The sequence below is a fragment of the Meleagris gallopavo genome, chromosome 2, assembly GCF_905368555.1.
Source record: "Meleagris gallopavo chromosome 2, MGAL_WU_HG_1.1, whole genome shotgun sequence".
In the NCBI taxonomy this organism is placed as follows: Eukaryota; Metazoa; Chordata; class Aves; order Galliformes; family Phasianidae; genus Meleagris; species Meleagris gallopavo.
The window spans coordinates 104,853,102-104,875,800 of NC_139405.1; the positions used below are offsets into that span (position 1 = coordinate 104,853,102).

The window sequence follows — 22,699 nt, forward strand, 5'->3', positions numbered from 1 at the left end:
GAGCACAGATGCTGGTGACTAAGGATGCACCATTTATCATCTGCAGTCAATCTCTCTTGAAGAAAAAAGAACAGAGAGGAATGTGGACCTATGATTCAGCTTTGTGTTTCAGAACAGGCTGTGAGGGTGAAGCTTCGTTCTTCTGCTGTGACTGGGAGAAATGGGTGAGTTGTTCCTCATTTTTCTCTCCTGTGACGAGCCTGGTGTGCATCAGAGCAGTTGGTTAGAATAGCCTCTGAATGCCATTTGTCCATCACAGGCAGGCACTTAAATTTGATTGCTTTGGGTTAAGCATGCTTCAGACTAGTTAACTTTCAATAGGACAAAAATCACCACTCACAGAGACAGAAGGTATCTAGGGGCTGAATTTGTCAAGGGAAGAATTAAATACTTGCTACTGTCCCAGTCAGGATGAAGTTGGTTTGATGCTATTCTGTTTTTCTCTCAAATTAAGTGCCGCATCCAAATTATTCATCAGCAGCACCCTCCATTAATCACAAATTCCAGCTCATCTCAGCAGCCAGCAGAAGCAGATCTTTTTTCTGTGCTTGTTAAATACAGCATAGTAGCTGCTACTATTACAGTTTCTGGGAAGATTCTGGGGAAATAAATGCCCAGGTCTGTTTATCACAGAAAATAATGAAGGCACTCCGGATGCCTGTCACCAAGCAGTTATCTAAGGCAACCAACACGCAGATGGGGCAGCTTGAGAGATGCATCATCTGAAGAGGGCATGGGAGTGGGTTGGATTAAGTGCCTCATCTCAGCAGGGGCTGCAGATGAGATAAGGAGAGCAGATCTACCAACCCATGCGTGCAGTCGGGGCAGGAGGGAGCGATGAGCCGGAGCCAATTCTCCAGCATCTGCTGTTGGGATCTGTTTCACAAAGTGCCCATCCCTGCGTGATCCTGATTCATCGGCCAGAAATGCTGCCTGAGCAGAGGGCTCAGGTGAGCAACTGAATTTCTTTGAGATGGAGAGGTAAGAGCGAAGCATTCAAGTGTGTTGCAGTGACCCAGGTGTGTGGTACACAGACCGAACCTGGAAAGATAGCTTTGCAGTGGCTAGCTAGTTGCTAGCCGTGGGTATGCCCTAACCTACCACAGGAACGAAGCCCACCCTTGCTGCTTCATCCACTGGAGGATAAAGACAATTTCCTACTCCTGCCAGTGTTTGCGGCAGCCTCATCAGGCAAGTTGTGCCTTTGGCACTCGGTTCACATTCTTAGACGAGCTATTTTGTTACTCCTTTCTCCTCCCCAACTTTGAATACATTTCTCCTTTGTTCCACTAAATAGCTGCTGCCTTCTCCTTAAAGGAGTCTGCTTCTGTAACACGCAGAACACAACCAGTGTATTTGCATTCCATTTTCAAAGCATGATACAGGTACTTGCAGCCAAAATGTAAAGACACCTACGTGCCCTGGCTGATGTTGTGCAGGAACATCATCAAGAGTTGGATGTGAAAAGGTAATGAGCCTGCATACTTCGATCTGTCAGTCCCTGTTGTTCTTTCAGGATTCTTCATACACTCTTAATTGATTTTGCTGAGGCTTTTTGAAGTTGGAAGCAGTGGTTTTCTCCCTTTAAGCTCTCCTTTATTCTCACGGAGCTGCAGGATCAGAGAATTTAGATTAAATTGGTTTTAAATGGAAACAATGTGTAGTCTGTGGCACTATTCACACCTCCTAGCAACCCAACTGCCTGGCAGGCCAGGCCAGAGGGAGGTGAGAGTCTCCATTTGGGCATGTACAGGTGTGGTAGCAATAGGACATGGGTTTAATACCCACAACCTGTCAATGTTTTCCCTCTTGCATCTTTTAAATCAGTGAGACAGCAGTTCTCCTACTAGGTTTGTGGATGCTTCAAGTAAGCTGAGCTGTGATATGGATTCCAGCCCTTTATAACAGATGACACACACACCCCATGCTGGGATCAGGACCTGGATTCGTGCCCTTACCACCTCTTTACAACCTCCCCTCATCCCAGCAAACCTAGAGAAGCTGCCAACCCAGACAGCATCAGGATTTACTTCAAGAAAATAAACCCATGGGAAAGAAATTCCTCCAACTGCTTTGCTACACGCAGTGATGGGGGGGTTGGAGGTCCCAGTGTAAGGGGAGCAGGAAGAATCTCCTACAGATGCTCCTGCAGGAGGATGTGGGAGCTCGAATTTCCCCAGCCAGGAGGAGATCTGAAAGGGCTGTGGGAGGCATTGAGCCCTCACAGGGCTGCAGACGGGGCTGGGATCTGACTTTGGCACCCAGGAAACATCAGTGGGTGCTACAGCACTTGCCAGAACTCACCCTGAGCAAACCCACACCCCTGAGACAGGGCAGGGGAGACAGGCAGCAGTGTCAATAAATCGATGGCAAACCACTTCCTCCGCCTGGGAAAGGACTCGAGGAGCCCAAGGACTTTGTGCTGCTGCTTACCTCAGGTCTGGCTTTGTTTTTGTTGCTTTTTTTTCAAACCGCTTGCTTCCTATTCTCATTAAACAGAGCTGGTTGTGACTGCTGTATTTTTTTAAAATCAAGCTCCTTTCTGTCTCCTGCTCCTCTTCATTTAATTTTCTTTCCTTACAGAATCGTGGCACATTCCCTGAGCCCCTGACGCGACGGCTTATTGCACCAAAGGCAGGAGGCAGCCCCTCCTGCTGCCACACCAAGGATGCCAGCAAAGAACAAATCCCACGCTGGCAGGAGGGCATCTCTCCTTGTGCACAGGTCAGGTGCTGCCCTGCATCGCTGCTCGTACTGCACTCAGTGCCTGCTGCTTTTAGGGCAGAAGACTTTCCACTGTCTGGTGGCTTTAGGTATTTCTGGGTTGTCTTTTTTTTTCTTTTTTTTTCCCTATTTGTTTGTTTCCAGTTCACTTTTTTTCTTAATGGATAGAGCTGCTGGGGTTCCAGGAAGCAGTGCAGCTAAGCGTGGCTTTGGGTGACCAGCTGGACACAGGAGGTGCCAACTTGAAGCCAAAAATGGATATTCTTCATTTCCCCCCAAGCTGAACAACATTTGTTCTGCTAAATTCAACCTTTTCAAATATAGATGGGCCTGCTGCATGTATAGATTGCCTTTAATGTGAATGACAGCAGAGCAGCTCAGCTGCCTTCCTATGGTCATCTCCTTAGACATGGTGCTTTGTCTCATAGAGCTGAATGGTTGGGTTGGAAGGGACCTTAAAGCCCCTCCAGCCCTAACCCCTGCTGCAGGCTGTGTGCCCCCCACCAGCCCAGGCTGCCCAGGGACCTATCCATGGCCGTGGGTACCTCCAGGGATGGTGCACCCACAGCTCTCTGGTGCTGCTGTGCTATTCAAGTTGTGGATGTTCTGTAAGAGGTTCTTCATCTTGGCCACCTGAGTCTTGAACTTCTCATTGTTTTAATTGTTTTTTTTTGGGGGGGGGTGGCATCTCCCAGCTGCTCCTACATTTTGTGTTACTCGGTGCAATCAGACACCCTCCTTCTGGAACTGCTCTCTCTCTTTGCATGAAAGGGTTGCTGGATCACTGTGTTCACCTCATTCCCCGAGCCTCACCTGGCAGATAGCTGGAGGGAGCAGCTGGGGGCAGAAACCACTTCAGCCAACAAAGCTGCAGGCAGAGAGAATCACAGAATCATAAAATCATAGAATGGCCTGGGTTGCAAAGGACCACAATGCTCATCCAGTTCCAACCCCCTGCTGTGTGCAGGGTCACCAACCAGCAGCCCAGGCTGCACAGAGCCACATCCAGCCTGGCCTTGAATGCCTCCAGGGATGGGGCATCCACAGCCTCCTTGGGCAACCTGTTCCAGAGCAGGGGTATTGCACCATGACAGCCATCAAGACAACGTGCTGCTCACAGCACTGCTCTGGGGATACAGCACGAGGGGTTGTGCAGGTGCACACACTTCTTTGCTGCAGTGATGCCCGTGGGATTCTTCAGGCTGGAGCTGGGCACTGGAGCAGTGCAGAGCAGCAGCAGCAGGGTGGCTCAGTGTGATGGTGACACAGGGAGAAAGCAGAGGGGCCTGGAGCTGCTGCAGAAACGCAGGCACATCCCTGCCTGACCCTGTGCTGCTCATTCAGAGCTCACTCACAGCAGGGGCAAAAGCTGGGGGCAGCAGGAAAGGAACCCACTGTGCAGCCCTTGTGCGAAGAGGTGCACTTAGCAGGCACTTGTGAAGCGCTCCAGCGCTACCGAGGCAGGGCAGGAGGTAATTTTCAAGCAACGAAGAAAGGCATATAAATAGAAGCAAGAGAAATATTGAAGCTGGCAGGGCCGCTTTGCAGATGAGAAAGCACAGAGCTGCAGTCAGGGAAGCAGTGCGTGCACCCCAGGCCATGATTGCTGCTCCAGCAGCACCATTAACAACTTGCTCTCCTTATGGCTTCTTGCTTGCTTTTCCCATCGGCTGTGATGGGTGCAGGTAGGGAGGTACAGCCCTTCCTGGTGCTTTCCTCTTGGACAGCATCAGCCTGGAAACCCTTCTGCCTGACCCAGGCTGCAATGGGTTGATGAGATTTTGCCCTTCAACATGCAGAAATCCAACTAGGAGCCTTTCTACCCTGGGCTGCCTTGCCACAGCTGTGGGAGCAGCGTCTGTCCTTTGGTTTTACAGGCAAATCCCATTTTCTTGACTTTGCTCAACTTCTGACTGGTTTGCTTAAGCTTCTGTTTGCTTAACCTAATGCTTTTGCCTCTAACTTTAGAGGGAGAGGGGGCTGCAGCCTGTCCACCCCACTCACCTCGATGCGTTTTGCTTCCTCCAGGCATCCCTGCACTCTTACTGAGTCCCATGCAGAAGGTGCTGTGCTGGGACACCACAGGACAAGGCAGGGCTGCCCACGACAGCCACCTGCAGCAAAGTGTGACTGCTCCTGGCTTTGAAAGCAGCGCTCCCTTTTGCAATTAATTGCAGGATGCAATTAGCTGATTTCTTCCCCCACTGGAAGGAGCTACCTGTTCTGCCGCAGATGCTGCTCGAATGAAGGGTAAACAAAATGATGTAATGACCCAACCTTTCAGGGTAATGTGAAATGTTTTGGCCAACTCAAAGAACCCTCACTGGGGGGAGATGGGGACACTGCCACCCTCGGGTGCTGCTCCTGCTCTATGCCTTGTCCCTGTGCACTGAGCACAGCCATCGTTAAGCACTGGTTTTATTGCACAGTGCTGCTGTCTGCTAGCAAAGACCTGATGTGTTGTTATATTCAGTGCATGCTTATTAAATTTACAATTCATAATCAAAATCTTACGACATTGTTTTGCAGAAAAAGGCTTCTGTGAGGCTTGCTTCTTTTAATACCAACATAAAGGCTTCAAATGGTGCAGTGTGTGTCGAAGCAGCCTTCAATCTCCTCTGAGCCCTCCGGCGGTGAAGCCCACATGACAGGCAGGCAGCAAAGTGCAAATTACGGGTCCCAAACAGCTGCACTTCACCTCAAAGTGTGAAATTTGTCACCAGACAGCACTGATGCCTCGGAGGGAATGGCCTGGCTGAAAACATGAGCACGACGACTCTCTGCAGTGAGGTTGGTGCCGGCAGCTCGGCACTGCTGAGTCCCACTCGGTGCCCACAGCTCCACTGCACTCCCCCAGGTGTGTCCTGGCTTTGCCAGAGGGCTGAGCTTTCCAATACTAAGTGCTGAGCTTTGCTTACCTGGAAATGAAGGCTGGTGGAGCTGAGCATGTCAGTGTGATTCACAATGCACGGCAACACCAGAACAGCCCCGTTCTGGGGAGAACATTGAGGATTCAGCACAGAAATCGCAGTGCATCCATTTTCATCTCCTGTGCTTTGTGGTAGCAGAAGGTTAATGTGCCCCAGTTACCAGTGGCACCTTTCATCATCTCCTGATGAATGAATCCTGTCCTGAAGCAGCACAGATACGGGAGAACAAGGGGTGCTGGACACCTTGCCCTGAACAAGGCTTCTGTCCCTGCTGCTGCACAGCATTCTTGTGCCCAGGGCTCTGAGTTACAGGATGGAGGAACAGAACATTGAGTGTGGAGATGAACAGAACTGGAGGGAGGCCAGTGAAGGCCAGTTATGGTGTGGGAGTACACCATGTGTAAAGAGAAGAGGGGGACCAGAAGGTTCACAGTGACAGGTCACAGGGCAGTGGCACAAGTTTCAAAGTGCCAAACTCCTGTAAGCTATTTTCCCAATCTTTTCATCATACATGGGGTCAAATACTGAAACAGGGACCTAAATGTTGTAGGTTTTCCACCACAGAGGTATATAAGCATTGGCTGAACAGGATGCTGAGCAACCTCACCTGCTTGAACCTGCTTTAAGGGAGGTTGGACTGGAGCCTCAGAGACATGAATGTGACTGTGACTCCACAGAGGTTTAGGATAAGTTTCAATCTCAAACCCTACCACTAGCAAGGTGGGCACTGGCTTCCAACCCCTGATAGCCTCCTAGAAGGATCAAAGTGCACTGCTTGGGATGGACAAAAAGCAGCCGTGGCAGTGTAAATAAGTAAGTAGGCACAGAGCAGAAATTCATTTATGTTGCACAATAACCCACACAATTTCAATGCATATTAAAAGCCCAATGGCAGCATCCTAGAATTAATGGACACTTTTCCACACTAGGCTGCCTTATAGGGTGCCCTTCAGTTCACCTGTGATTCAGTCCCACATAGCAACGCAGCAACACCAGCCCTGGATGTGTGTGTGATGTCCACCAACCCTCCAGGGGCAAAGCACACCTCAGGAGAACCGTGCTCCCCATTTGCTGCCATGGGCACAAACAAGTCCTTTGCAGCTGGCAGGCTTTGGTTTTCAGCTTCCAACCAGCACCGTGAGCTTTTCTCCTGGATCAGCCACGTCCTCTCCTTGCAGCAGGTGGGATGAGGACCTGCTGGGTTCACTGCAGCCTTTTCACCATGTACGGCCCTTCCAGCTCGTAGCCGATCTTCCTGTAGTAGTTCCTCGTGCCAACGCCTGTGAGGAGAACAATAAAGCTTTAATGCATTGTTTTATCTGCCCTGTCCTCTGTGCTGAGAAAAGCTGCAAGGGAGAGAAGAAGGGAACGGCGGTGAACACATCTGGGAGCTCAGACGAAAACCAAAGGTGGGCTCTCTGGAGCAGGCAGCCCAGCTGCGGGCACCTCTACCAGGAACTGAAGAGCTCTAGAGCCCAGCAGGCCGTGTCCCGGTGCTCCTAGAAATGAGCTCAGCTCCACTCCAACTCAACAAGTGGGCTCTGCAGCCGCAATCCAATTTCCTCATTGAATGGAGGCTCTGTGTGCCTCTGGTCCTCTTCTTCCTCTCCTAATGAACCCCACTGCATCCTGCAGCAAGACAGGTCTGCGCCAGCAGCCTCCCCCCTCACCTTATCTAATTACTCACATATGCAGACATTAGTCATCAGCAGAGGAAGGACTCAGCATCACGGCACTGCTGTCCCCGCAGCTGGTGGGCAGGGATAGCAGGACAGACTCCGCAGCCCTCTCCTCCCCTTTCCCACAGCAGGGGGTGGGACCGGCTGATCTTTGAGGTCCCTTCAACCCTATGCCACTCTATGCTTCTATGATTAATCTCAGAGCCTCCAGCCAGTTCCTGGAAACCGTGGCACTTGGAAATGGCTCTCCAGGAATGGCCATGTCCCCACCATGCAGTGCCTGGCATAACCCCTTCCACTCGTGCACCTGAGGCCACCAGGAGCGTGTTGGAGAGCTGTGATGCGTTCCCCAATGCACGCTGCAGTACTTACAAGATGCTTGAGCACCAGAGCTCCAGCCAATCCGTTCTCCTCATCCTTACACTGGTTATAAGGAGAAAGATTTTTATGCTAAGAGTGGTGAGGCACTGGCACAGGTTGCCCAAAGAGATGCTGGATGATCATGCCAAGGTCAGGCTGGACGGGGCTTTGAGCACTGATGGAGCTGTGGGTGTCTCTGTTCAGTGCAGGGAGTGGGATCAGACAGCCTTTAAGGGTCCCTTCCAACTCAAACAGTTCTGTGATTCCTGTCCAGGAGAGCCGGATCTCTGACCTGCAGCAAACCATCACTTGCATCAACACCTTGCCCCCAAATCCCTGGGGCTCATTAGCAGAGGCACTGGGATGTGACATACAGACCATGGCAATAAAACGGCAGAGCCACTCCACCTGCAGCCCAGAACTCAAGCGAAAGTGAAATCAAAGCTGAAGAAGAATCCTCTTAGAGCTAAAGACAACATAGTAATTCAGATTATGGTTTTAAAACCACCTCGATTAGAACTGGTTAAACAGCCCCTCCTTTTTGTTCCCCTCAAACTCTCGGGAAATGTGTGGATTTTAAAAGCTGAGGTTTCAGCGGAGCATTGTGTGCTGCCTCCATTAATCTCAGAGCTATTAAGTGGCCCTAGTGAAGTGCCAGCTCCTCCTCGTTTGAGGGCAATGGGTTCGAGCCATTAACAAGACTGATGATGCAGTTGGCAGCCCCGGGCTCCTGGGGTCCCACGCAGTGCTGCCTCTTGAAGCACCTCTATCGTCATCAAGCCATGCTCATAGCAAAACTTCTTGCACAGAATCACTGTCCTTCAAATGAACTACAGAATGGTTGGGTTGGAAGGGACCTCACATTCCACCCACTCCTGTCATGGGTAAAGCTGCCACCCATCAGATCAGGCTGCCCAGGACCCCATCCAACCTGGCCCTGGGCACCTCCAGGGGCATCCACAGTTTCAGAAAGATGAGCAGGCAGGAGGTGCCTCAATGGGATCGTGGAGGCATCCCGCTAGCTCCAGCACTGCAGGAACGTTTTCAAGGCAAGAAGCTTTTTTTTGAAGGGAAAAGCTCTCATGAAGATATCCCAAGAAGCAGCCATTGGGTTCAGGTACAGAAGAGTGGAAGCCGAGCATCTGGGATTATGACCATTGGACCATCAGATCCTACCAGAGCTGGAAATTCAACACATGGATGCAAAAACAAGCAGGGAGAGAAAGGCAGCAATGTGCTGCTTACAGGGCAGAGCCCATCCATGAGGCTCCATCGTGCTGCAGCCTCGGGATCTGCATTTGGAAGGGGAAAAGCAGGCAGGTGGGAGGTACGAGCTGCTGCACAAAGACTTCTTAGAGTCCAATCTGATGAGGCAGGAGCAGAGCAGCAGATGGGATCCCTTGGTGCTCAGCCCATGCATCTGCACCGTGCTGACTTTTGGTTTCCTGGGCTCCTCTTCCCCACTGCATGCTTGGTTTGAAGCTGGGCAAAGCGCCGTGCATTCAGACCTTGGTGTCTGGGCTGGATCTGCTTCTGGAACACAGCCTGTAGCTGAGTTTTCTTTGAAAGGAACTGTGCTGAAATGCAGCAAGAGCCCTGTGAAGCAAAACGATGCGCAGCAATTGGGGATGAGCTCAGGATTCACTTCAGCTGCTCAGAACCCAAACAGCAACAGACCCAGCCTACAGAATTCACTGGGATGCTATGAATACAAACGCGCTTCTCTGTAGTCAGAGAATATCAGGAAATCACAGCCAGGGTGAAGGAAGGATGTTTTACAATCAGTGTGACACAACTGGGAAAGAAAAGGGGTGTTGAAACGTGGAATTAAAAGCAGGCTGACAGCCAGCAGCCACGCTGCCTTCACCCATGAGAGAAGCAGAAGTCAGAAGGCACTGCTGAATGGAATAAAAGATCCGTGGGGCACGAATGACTGCCCATAAATCATGAAGGAGTCATTTCCATTGTGAGATTATCACAGTTTTGTATGAACGCAAAGCCCAAACAATAGACAAAGGAGCAGGGCGAAGCTGCTGGCTTCTGTCAGGACAGCATCAATGTGCAAGAAGTAAGAGAATGAGAGCTATTAAACTAACATGCCATTTCATCTGTTCACAAGTCATGCCAGAATTAGGGCTAGAGAAACAATCCATAATGTCTAACAATACTGGAAGGCACCAGTTCTCTTCCCAATCACAGCATCATCATATAATAACTTGAGTTGGAAGGGACCTCAAAGATCATCCAGTTCCAACCCTCCTGCTGCAGGCAGGGTTGCCAACCACTAAATCAGGCAGCAATGCAGGGCCCCAGCCATGAACACCCCCAGGGATACCTTGCTGCTCTGACTTACAGCACGTGTACCTACAGCTCAAAGTCACGCCCCAGTGAAAAGCAACATCATTCCACAAGTCCCACAAAAGAAATAACACACAGGAATGGAAGAGTACAGCCAGAAGCTGTCAGAAGCAGCTTTTCAACTTTCAAAGCCATCATCAGTTGCTTTTCAAATGGGCCTTTAAATGTTAAACATTCCACACCAGACTTAGCAGTGAGTTCAGTTTGAGCAATCTGGGAGCACAAGGGCTTGGATCACACCTGCTGGGCAGAACCCACGGCCAGCTGAGGCTTTTTGGAAGCATCCCTTGCTGAAATCTTTGATGACACATCTTCTGGCACCGCCTGCCTGTTCACTTCATAGCCTTTTGCTCTCTCCTTTTGGTGGTGGCTGAATAATGGTGAGGAGGCCTACTGATAAAATCCCCCAAATCTTTTTACCGTAACATTTAAACTGCAAAAAGAAATTAAAAACAAACAAGCAAACAGAGGATGGTGGAAGGTGACCGCGGTGTCAGGGTTAAACATTTCTGGCCCTGAAGGAGGATGGAGGAAATCAGCTTTCACTGCCCACATGCAGCCCCCTGCCCGTGACCTTGCTATGCAAAGCCCATAAATACACCCTTCTGACTCAGCTCTGCCACACAAAAATATTGCAGTGCAGCAGCAGAGCCCGAGTATCCTCAAAGATTCCTTCAGCATGGCTCGCTGGGCACAGAACTAAGTGAAAATGAGATTGTTTTCAGGCTCATTAAAGAGCAACTAATAGTTCATAAAATTTCCACAGCAGAGACTTACCGAGGCACATGAGAGAATTATCTCTACACAGGCCTCCACATCTTTTGGCAACCACTGAAGCAGTGCAGTCAGGGCATGTAGCATCTCACAGCTTCCTTCCCCCTCAATCCATATCTTAGAAGCAGTTACCAGAGCCTGGCGTGCCAGGCAGCATGAACCCACATCAGCTGAACCTTCCAAATTGCCTCCAACCACCCATGTGCCAACTGCAGTTCTGCTGGCAGTGAGAGCTCTGCCAAGTTTTATGGAACTGACATGCCTTGCTCCATGCTTTGCTTTGAGCTCACTGCATGGGCACCCAAATCACTGTAGGATCTCAGGTGGGTAGGGACATAATGGCATCCAAATTGCTGTAGAATCTCAGTTGGGTAGGGACATCGTGGCACTTGAATTGGCTGTAGGTTCTCTGCTGGGTAGGGACATCGTGGCACCAGAATTGCTGTAGGATCTCACGTGGGTAGGGACATCGTGGCACCTGAAGTGGTTGTAGGTTCTCTGCTGGGTAGGGTTGTCCTTCAAGGGTGCTGAGCAAAGGATTATTGGTTCCTGCAGGCAGTGGGACAGGAAATGGTACTTGCTGAAGTGTCATGAATTTTATCCAGACTAGCAGCGAATCCCAAGCCAGCCTCTGGGATTTGGGGCAGCCAAGTCTCTGAGAAACTCCTTTGTTCTCCAGGCACATCTCCCGTGATCAGACTGATGCTGCCAGAGCATGAGAGGCATTCAAAGGCCATCATTCAGGGATCACAAAGCTCACATTTTGGAACTCTTAAGACACGTGGTTGGGTGACTTGGAAAGTGATGTGAGCGATGTGCAAGCCAACACAACCCCCTTCTTCCCTGTGGCCATTGGTGGAGACTCAAGATTGCTTCTAAGAGAGAAGTTTTAGGTTTTTCCTTATACTTCTTGCCTCGACCTCCACCAAACCCAAGAAGAAACTTGGCTGGCTGTAAGAAAATGCCTCATTGTGAAATCTGCTGCTGTTCAGTCTTGACTTGATAGCCAGCATTTAATGGCACTTGGCAACCACCCAGCGACCATCCAGAGCCCAGCAAGGGACTTCCTCACATCGGTAAGACCTACTTAAATGAGGAAGGGCCAAACCCATGGTTTCAAATACCCTGCAGAAGGGAGAGATGAGAGAACTTTTTCTTCTCTCTTGAGTACTGGACGCTAACCAAGAAAACCACATCGCATTTCCAAAATGATACATGAGTTAAGAATGCACAGAACATCCATCCATGACCTCTAATTAGTTTGCTTTGGCATTTATAGTTTTCACAATGCTGGATTTTTGTCCTCGGGGAAAACACAAGGCCGCCTCATGTGAATGGCTACCAACCAACTGCAGTGAATGGTAACAATGGGGAAAAAGCAAAGGATGTGAGATAACCGCAATGCCTTATCAGCATCAAGGAAATGGATAAAAACCAACACCATGAGCACTGCTGAGGAAACCTGAGCACTTCGAAGCAATCAGAAACGTTATTAATTTCAGAGGCCAATGAACAATCCTTACATCAATCCCCGCAGCAAAGATATGATTTTTTAGATTAGACAATTGGCAACTTATTTCTCAAAAGCTATCTAGGAGATAAAAACCTCTGGAAATTACAAGTAGGGGTGTTTGGAAACGTTACCTGGCATCTCACAAATGTGATACTCTCCATTTTCACATTAACAGAGAGAGGAAGCACAGCCATGCTCAATTCTTTTAGAACAGTAGATTCTATTGAGAACTACAGAGAACTCCTAATGCTCTGGCAGCCATTGGAAAACACGCTCAGAGAAATGCAGAGGGAAAATAGGAAGAGCTCTGAAGCGCTCTCCTGCAGAGCCATCCTTCCCATATGTTTCAGCAGTCTCTGGAGGGACCCAGCACAGGATGGGAGAGTTCAGCACTTCGTGACCTCCTCCTGCCGCAGCAGCCACAAAGAGCTAATTAGCGGCGCAGTTAGACTTGTGATTTAGATACATCTTTATGTACTTACATGATTATGCAAAGCACTTCGTAATCCTTTCTCTGGTCAGGGCTAAGTGATTAGCAGCACCAAACTCGCTAGCAGCAATTGTCCCCAACCTGTCTTTAGTGCATGTGCTGCTGTTTTGGGGGCCTGGATGAGAAACCCCCACATGAAAGCCTCTATTTCTTCTGTCAAATGAGTCTCGCTTCCTTCTCACACAGATTGCTTCCCAGCATTGTTAAATTGCTGTTTTCACAACACCTCTGCCTAGCAGGGAGGTACTGTCATTGCCACGTCCCACAAGAAGAGCCGAGATCCCAGGCAGACGGGTAATTTGTCTGAGATCTCAAATCACGGCTGCGGTAAGAAGCGTTTTGAAGCCCAGGGTCTCCCTTCATCACCTCCCCAACTCACTTCCCTGCTACAGAACGCATTCAGATCAAAGATTGGATTATTCCTGAAGGCACAACCCAAAGCCCCCAGCATCCTCTGGCTTCCCTGCAGCCACATCCAGCCTCTGCCAGGAGAGCCCACGTCAGAAGGAGCGCTGCCGATCTGACGCAAATGCAAAGAGATCAGCCCCCTTCTGACAAAGCTCCAGCTCGTGGTCAGCTCTCCTGCTCAATAAACAGAACTGATGGGAGAAACATCTCCAGGTAACAAACAGGCAGACCTCTGTTCTCCCCTTTGCAGCCTGCTCCTCATGTACCACACCTTTAATTTAATGGAAGCCAATTTAACTTTACAATACCTTCACCTGGTTAGGATCTGGCTAATTTGAAAAGCTTCTCATCTTTTGCATCCTCCAAATCCCTGTATTTAACTCCTGGAGGGACAACAGGGGCTGCAGCAAGGAGCCTGACAGCCCTGCATGCCCATGTGCTTGCAAGGTGCAAATGCAGCAGTGGTGCTCTGGAAGGGCATTTTGGTATCTTGATAGAGTAACTCAGTGAATTGCTTATTAAGTTTTAGCAAAGCAAAGTTTGCATCAACATCCTTATTTCTGATGGGATCGAAGAAACTTTTTAATGTTTGCTTTTAAACCATGGAAGAGCAGTTCTTCTGAAGCATTTTTGGTCTCACCATTTAACTAGTTTAAAGGTTTCCCTGGGATCAGCCACCTACTCAACCTGTAGGTCTTAGGCATTTCTTCTGAAGGCTGAGATTGAGGGGCACACACTGGAGTTCTGTTAAGGCAGGATCCTTATCTGCTCTGCATTCCACAACTCTGTAGGAAGACCATGAGGATGGCATGGGGACATCAGATTGAGTATCAGAAAATATTTCTTCTCCAAAAGAGCAGTGATGCAGTGGCACAGCTGCCCAGGGAGGTGGTGGGGTCACCAAACCTGGAGGTGTTCCAGACCCGTGGGGATGTGGCACTGAGGGATGTGGGTATGGTGGGATGGGCTGGGGTTGGACTTGGTCTTAGAGGTCTCTAGAAGGAAAACTACAGCAAAAGCTTTCTGATATTACCAAATGCATCTCTCTTATTTGTTCTCAAGGCAAATCGCAAACCCAAGACTGTCACCAATACTAAGAGGTAGGACTAAAACACTGGTTTTGCAGCATCCAACCTCTGGAGTGCCTCTCAGCACATGGGAGATGCCCTGGTTATGGTTAGAGCTGCAGACTCGCCATTTAAAAATCAGTTAAGAACCATCACGGAGCTTCCAGATGGTGAGCTTCCATCTCATTGATCTCTTTATCGCAGAAGCAACATTTCATTAATGACTACACAGGCCTGGCCTGGCCCAGCTGCACTGGCAGCATCCCCTGTCCGCAGCCACCACGCCAGCACTGCCTTTATGGTGACAGATGAAGCCCAGAGCTCGTGGATCTCCTGACTTTAAACCACACGCAATTAAATATTTATATGCAAACCCTTCTCTTATACTTGAGCAAAGCTCTGCCACCAGGCCTTGAGAGAGATGCAGACAGCAAAATGTTTCTGTCGCTCAACCCTGAATTTGTCAAGTTCAAGGTCTGTGAGATGTTAGATGCACCGGCTGCATAATGTCTTGAGGCTCCTTCCAGAGATGGTTGACTGAAATATTCAACCCATCTGGCAAAGTATTACTGAGAGACCGGGGATTTGGGATGACTCACCAAGCACCGGAGGAATTCACGATCAATTTTCTCTCCGAAGGCCTGGGAGGCTTTCAGAGCCGAGGAAGAATGCTTGGCAATCTCGAGAGCGAGGCGCCCAGTTATTAGCACTGCAGCCCACCTGTGCCCCCACTCCCCCATGGAACCTCTACGGAGCTCTCTGCACACACAGCTGTGAAACTCAGCTCCAGCAGCCGCCCCGGCTCAGGAAGGCAGTGGTTGAAAGCAGCCTTCGCTCCTCAGCTCCCTCTCTTGCTCATCAGAGCCGGGAGGAGGACGTTGTACACAAATGTCTGAGGAACAACTAAAAGGTGCCGCAGAGCTGCAGCTGAATAGCTCAATCAGACACTAATGACCTCTGGTGACTAAAAGCAGTGGGAGAAAAGAGCAGACAGCCCCACAGCCAGCAGGGATCCCTGCGATGGGCTTACGCAACAGGCACAGGGAGCAGCTGTGGTGGCTCTGCCTGGAGGTTACCACCTGACATGTTCTTCCTAAGAAGTATCAAGACTCTCCAAAACACACCGCTTCTGATGAACGAGAAGCAAGAAACACTGGGGAAGGAAAACTCCATTATGATTGAACTTCATTTCTTGGGCACTTCTTGCAAATTCCCCGATACCATTCCTTAAAGTTGGGGTGCTCGCCCAGACCCCAGGAGCAGTGTGGGAGGACACCAGCCATGCTTCCACCTCTGCAGTGTGAGGAGTGTCTGTGGGACAGCTGATGAATGAACACTGCTTCAGAACTGTGCAGCCCTCAGCCCTCACCTGCTCTGCAGAAACATAAGGAGAGATTTTTACGCTAAGGGTGGTGAGGCACTGGCGCAGGTTGCCCAGAGGGGTGGTGATGTCCCTGCAGACAGCCAAGGTCAGGCTGGATGGGGCTCTGAGCACTGATGGAGCTGTGGGTGACCCTCTTCGTGCAAGGAGTGGGATCAGACAGCCTTTAAGGGTCCCTTCCAACTCAGAAGATGCTATGGTTCTACGAAACACCGACCGGCTTTGTTCTGAACAAAGCAGACAGAGCCGGGCAGCTGACGAGGGCTGCGTGCGTTTTGCTCTGGTTCTTCCCCATCTCCTCAGCTCCTCTGCTGCTCCCATAAAGGACACCCGGCACCACCTGATCCCACACCGCCGCCATTCAGAAATCCAGCCTGACTTCTCCTCGCCACCTCCGGCCCCGGAGCACTCGGGCGTGAAACATTCCTGGCCTGTGTCCATGTTAATTTTCTACTTGACAGCACACAAATAGAAACCTGGTCTGGGGGAAAACTGATCATCTTGCCGCATAGTAATTAGCTTACGGCGGGGAGCGGCGGCGGTGCCAGACCTCCACGCCGTGATAAGGCTGCTACGTCACCGGGACCGAGCGGGGCTACGGAGCAATCTCCCTGCAGGGAGACATTAAAGAGCTGCTTCGGAAGCCTGGGTGTGCCGCTGCGGATTTGGCTGTGGTTTCAGACGCCTCTCCCAGCCTGGGAGCAAATTATCGATGAGTTTTGCTTAAAGGCGACCGGAGACGGCGTAGGCACAGGTGACAAAATGCCTGCACTGAAAGGAGAATGGAAAGGGTGGTTGTTAATGGAGCACGGCGTGTTCGGTTTTAACAGGGCAAGCACCTGCGGTGGGGGAATTCAATCTCATCCCTCACCCCTCCCAAACAAGCATCTTCTGCGCAGAGATAAGGAGACAATCCTGTTGGTACAAGCCAAGCCAGCTTGCTTTCCTGATGCCAGCATAAACAGATAACGCTGACAGACGTCACAGCAACCGCTGCAGTTGAAAAAGCTCTTCCGTGCAGGAGCACTGTATTTATAGAGCTGGCTTTTAGCGTAGGAAAAAGTCATTTACAGTCCTCACAACACATAACTGCTTTGTCTGTGCATTCCTGGCCCTTGTCCTTGGCCTCACCTATGGCATCGTGGCTTCCAGGTTCACCATGCCAGGCACCTGCTGCAAACTGCGTGCCCCCAGGGTCAGCCAGCAAGACACCAGTCCCATAAGGATGAAATGGGAGCATAATGTTGTCTGTCTCCTTTTAGCAGCTGCTTTAGGATAGGTGGATGGGCACGGAGACACCTATTAGGAAGCTGGATACCTTTGGTTCCTCTGCTGGGAATGAAAGGGATCCTCAGTCAAGCCTCATCTTGGCAGGTGAAACTTGGATTGCAGAGGTAAAAGCAACAAGCCAAGTGCTGTCACAATTGAATGGCACCCAGCCCCTGCCGTGTCCAGGGTTGGGTGGGGGCAGCTGCTTGTGCTGACACACAGCTGGTGCCTGCAGCGCTCTGCACGTGCCACTGCTGTGAAGTTCAGTGGCTGTCACACAGAGCAGACGGCGTGAATATGCGAAGGGCATGGAGAGGCAGTGCTGGATGGTACAATTAGTGTTTCGAGATGATCCCACTGGAAAACCACACATGTATCAGCAGTTATCCCTGAGGCTGGAGGGGACACATCTTTTTTTTTTTAAAAAAAAAGTCCACAGCATGCAGCAATGTTACACCCAGAGTCAAAGCAAGGTGCTACGGTGCCAGGGCAGGATGTGGGTTTGGCACTGCCCTGAGCCTTCTCACAAAGTGGAGTGTAAGATAAAGGGCTTGGAAAGATGGCAAAGCTCAACAGCCCAGAACCTGGAGGAGCCTGGAGAAGCGTGGCACAAAGTCAGGCTGCCTGTGCAGCCTGTAACACATGGCTGTCTCTTTTCCTTTTAAAAGGAAGTGGGGAAACATTTCTGCTGCCTGTTTTGCAGCACGATGCGTAACTACTGTATTGTAAAGAGTATCACTCTTGAAATTTTATTGTTCAGATGTTTCAAGTAGTTGTAAAGCACCAGCTTCAATCTCTTTGGTCATCATTACTGTAAAAGGCAGCCTCCAAAATGAGAGGGTGACAACAGAGTCATCATGTTGGTGCTTAAAGGGAAAACGAAGGACCTGTAATGGATGAATTTGTTCAAGCACATTGAGATAAGAGCTGTACACTTCTATGGTTTAGGAGGGGGAGGACTCATAGCATGGCTTGGGTCAGAAGAAACCTCAAAGATCGCCCAGTTCCAACCCCAGCTGTAGGCACTACAGCATGCTGCCCAGGGCCCCATCCAACCTGCCCTTGACCCGCCTCCATGTTTGCCCCTTGGAACTTCTGGTATTTCAGAATTTGTTACACACATAACTGCTTTGTCTGTGCATTCCTGGCCCTTGCCCTTGGCCTCACCTATGGCATCATGGCTTCCAGGTGCACTACGCCAGGCACCTGCTGCGTGAGCTCATGGTCGGTGCTGTGTTAAAGAAATGGTGTAATTCTTTAAACATGAAATTATCCTGAAACCAAAGAATTGCAGTGTAGAAATTCCAGTCTCGCTGTCATAGAACCACAGAATGATTAAAGTTGTTAAAGACCTCTGAGATCACTAAGTCCAACCCCAACCCATCCCCACCATGCCCACTAACTCATGTCTTATCTTGGTCACTGGTGTGCACATCCCATACAACTGCTTACAGGACTAGGGATCCATGGGGCTACTTATGGGATGCAAGCAGCAAAGTCAAAATTATGCTAATGGAAATGCTCAAGGAGACACTGGGAAAACCTACAAAGAGGGCTGTCCTTTGTCCACCTTGACTTAGTCTGAAGGATGATCAGATCAAGATACAACACAGGGCATTCCTACCAACACCAGAAAGCTCACAGAAAGGGACGGAGAATGGAAAGGGATGGGGAGAGAAGGTTATCAGCTGCTGCAGGCAGACTGACTGGCAAGGCAGCAAGTCCCTGGGGGCTATCAAATACAAAGGCACTCTCTGCAACTCCAGAAGTCCTTGGGCAGCAAACAGCTGGAGGGCAAGAAGATGTCATATCCCTACCTGCTGTTTCTTCCCTTTCCCAGACACCCAGTACTTCAGTGTCAGAAGTGACACTGATGTGGCCCACTGCAAAGCCACAATCTGGAGCACACGTGTCGCAAGTGGGACAGAGGAACAACAGGTACAAGGGCTGTGCTGCGCTTACCCTGCGGGCTGGGAGGAACGCAGGTAACAAGGGCTCAGCTTGCTTGTTTGTTCTAAATCATCCCCTGAATGCTGTGGTTTCTGATCGAAAAAAAACCCGCAATGGTTGAGTCACTGCATGCAACTGCTCTTCACTGACTCCCAAAGGAAAGTGCTGAGACCTGCAGAGTGCAGAAAGGGAGACAGAGCCTCCACACTGAACTTACCCAGATCCCACCTGCCACTCAGATGGTGGAACAGGAGCAGAAAGGATTGGAAGAGCGGCATCCTTCCAACAGGAGAGGAAATGCTGACTGCAGAACTCAAGCACCAAACTCAGAGCTCAAGCACTGACTGCTGCCAGAAAGGGAGAAGTGACAACAAGCACAGCGAGCTCCCTGGCCCAGCCACTGGGCTCAAGCACCATGTTTGGATGTTTCCAGTGCCTAAAGGACTTGTGGACATCAGAGAAGCAATGTGTTTACACGTGTTTTAGTATAGTTTGGGGGGGGGACTTTTTCAGAGGGGAAAAAGATGTAAATTCAAAGCAGATACAACTAGAAGGAAAAAGAAAATAAAAAACTAACACTGACAAAAAAAAAACACCAACAACAAAAACCACAACAACAAAAGGCAAAGAAAACACACATGCAATTACAAATACTGGAAAATGGAAAAACAGACATTTCAGATCAGACCTCCCCAGAGCTCTGAATAATGGAGTGATGCCTCCAGGGTCTACCATTCAGCTACCCAAGCCTGCATACTAATACACTACTCACATCAGAAGAGTAGAAAGGCACCACTCATGCAGAAAATTACCTTAAATGAGCAACGACTTCATGATAAACAAGCCACTGGCCTTTTTTTTTTTTTTTTTTTTTTTTTTTACTTTGCTCTTTGATTTAGGTGGTGGGGGGCACGAAGGAGCAGGGAGAGCAGCGCCGGCTCTGCCCCGTTATTGCAAAGATTGGATTCTGGTTTGCTTGGTCAAACGCTCAGACACCACACTGCACCACCAGCACCCAAAGCGATGACTTCTCTCATTCCCCATCACATCGGTACCATCATTTCCCTCCGTGGTACCAGAACCCAAAGTGCCCTTCCTGCCTTGCAAACGCTCATCTTCCCTTACAAAAGTACTCATTGATTCCATAGTCAATTAAATGTGCTGTTCCCACCGGCCCTCTTCAAATGAAGTGATATTTAACGAGACGCTCTGTGAGGCAGCTGCCTTAGAGCCCAGCTTGCTCCGTGCATCATTCCCCGGTTCACTGCCTGCCATGGCTCCTGGGTTCCCAACGCCAGGGACCTCAGATTTTCCTTTGTTTGGAAGTAACCTTGCATGCTTTTTAGGCACTGCTGTAATAAGCGACGGCAACCCGCTTAAACCCTGCTGCGTCTTTTTCCCTTTCTGCCTGTAGATTAAACACCTCTAAGAGCAAAGAGATGCATTACGAGCAGACAGGTTCAGCTGAACCTGCTTATTCCAAGAACAGCAGGGAGAACAAAATACTTTGGTAGGAGTCCGCTGGGAAGCACTGAAATTTGCTCCTAGGAGCGCGAGCAAATGTACTCCGAAGGAGTGCAGGCACTGATGGCATTTGTTTGTATGTAATTGAGAAAGAAAATCTGTTAACTCTCATGAGCGCTCAGCTCTTGACAAAGGGAGAAGTCCTCACCCTGCTCTGCTGGTACCCCAGGCAGGATGGCCCCATTCCCCATCAGCCTCCAGCAGTGAGCACTGCACGCTGCAGGTAAGCCTGCCTTAAGGCACACGTAATGCTCGCCTAAAGCAGCAGTTGGAGAGCTGGACAGTGAGCCCACATCAAATTCGGGTTGTAACCATGAAACCCACAACTTGAGGAAATCTACACTCAAAGCTTTCACTGAAAACAAGCTTTAATCCCTTCACCTCTTGCAGTCTTGAAAAGGAGGATTAGCACCCGTGGGCGGTGCAGGAACACTGCTGGTCAGAGAGGAAGATTCCCATCAAAGAAAACTATTCCTTTTTAAATCCTTAACAACTGCTCTTGCTCACAGTTCTGATTCAGGTCTATTTATACCGCCGTGCGTTACAAGTCACTCGTGTGGAAGTCACCTCCATTTCTTCATGAGTTTGATTTCTAAATACACCCTGACTAACCCAAACTCACTACGTGTGTTCTATTGACATCATTATCATTGTGATTCTTATTAGTGAGGCTTTGTAGGCTAGGGAATCGTTTGGGTTGAGAATGGGGAAAGGGGTGTTCAGGAAAGGGAGCACATAAAGAAGGTGTCCCCATCCATTCAACTGGATGGCACTGGAACTGGGAGGTGGTGGGGTCACCATCCCTGGAGGTGTAACAGAACTGTGGGGATGTGAGCAGTGGTGGGATGGGTTGGAGTTGGACTGGGTGAACTTTTCCAACCTGAATGATATTGTGATTCTAGAAAGGCATACAAGGAACAGGCAGAATGCTCCATACCCTTTAACTGATCAGATTTCCAAAACTTAGAACTTATCTCTGTGCATTATTGCCTAGAGATTGTGGACCATCCATATGCACAAAGCCTTAATAAACAAAGACTGGTTCCCATTTTCCAAAATATGTTCAGCTGGGACAGCTGGTGAGGTGAAAGTCTCTGCTCCATACTATGCAGGTTAGGCCACTTGACTTTAATACAGGCTACAAACAAAGGTTTTTGATATTTCATGTGTCTGTACGTGTATATAAAAACACAAAAGCTTCCTACCAAACCACAGAATGCTGGGGTTTGCAGCCGTGCCCTTGCTTAAGAACAACAATGTACACTGAACAGGTTGCCCAAGGAGGCTGTGGATGCCCCATCCCTGCAGGCATTCAAGGCCAGGCTGGATGTGGCTCTGGGCAGCCTGGTCTGCTGGTTGGTGACCTGCACATAGCAGGGGGTTGGAACTGGATGAGCATTGTGGTCCTTTGCAACCCAGGCCATTCTATGATATGATTCTATGAACAATATTCCTGTTCGTGTCTACACTGAAATCCCAGTTAAGACATATCAGGTTTATTTTCAAAGTGGTTACATTACTAAACCTTCTAAACTGAAGTTCATTAAGAACTACACGGCAGCTATTCCATAGCACCAATCCACCAGCATGGGTTTATCCTTGGCTTCTCCCAAACTCATCTAATTAATTTCTTTCCAAAGGCTATCCATCTAAAGCACGCAATCATCACAGAGCCAATTCATTACCATTACCACGTTCCCTCTTATTTCAGGCCACTTCTTCTCTTATTAACAATCAGTGAGATTGGCATTTCTAACAGTAACAACCCAACAATGGCAGCAGAGCCCTGCTGAACCCCATCCATCCTCCTGCAGTGCTTCAGAGCTCCATCCTGTGGCCCCCAGAGCACACCCTGCCAGTCAGCAAGCTCCGAGGCAGCCCACGAATCAACATCCAACATGAAGTATGGGACGCTGATTACTTGAGTGATTTATTACATCCAGGGAGACCAGAGGGCTATTTACACGAGCAAATTAAGATACTTTAGAGTACCATCAAATGTGCCCTAGAACTTTCCCTCTGATTTATACGCCAGCTCGGTTCATGTTTTACCTCTCAGGTGAATTTAACACTGGTATGATGCATCAGATTTACTTTTAGAAAGTTCCTAACCTCTGTTATTATCTGTAACTGCAAAAGGCAAAGGCAGGAGTAGCAGTTTCCTTAAATGCATGAGACAGTATGCTCGAGCAGCACCAACAGACTGGGGGATGAGTCACCACCAACCACGAACCACCTCATCTCTTGTGGGGACTGCAGAAAATGGGTGGGA

General features: G+C 49.4%; 1 protein-coding gene across 3 annotated transcripts in view; it reads right to left on the bottom strand.

Moving 5' to 3' along the window:
* Positions 1-6,464: 6,464 nt before the first annotated feature.
* The window catches only part of ELP3 (elongator acetyltransferase complex subunit 3), an 84,601-nt gene continuing 68,366 nt past the window's right edge, over positions 6,465-22,699 (bottom strand). For all 3 annotated transcript variants that reach the window (XM_010708081.3, XM_019613379.3, XM_085218268.1), the window contains one exon: positions 6,465-6,934. In XM_010708081.3, coding sequence (XP_010706383.1) covers positions 6,858-6,934 — 77 coding nt within the window. In that variant the 3' untranslated portion in view covers positions 6,465-6,857. The remainder of the gene's footprint in view (positions 6,935-22,699) is intronic.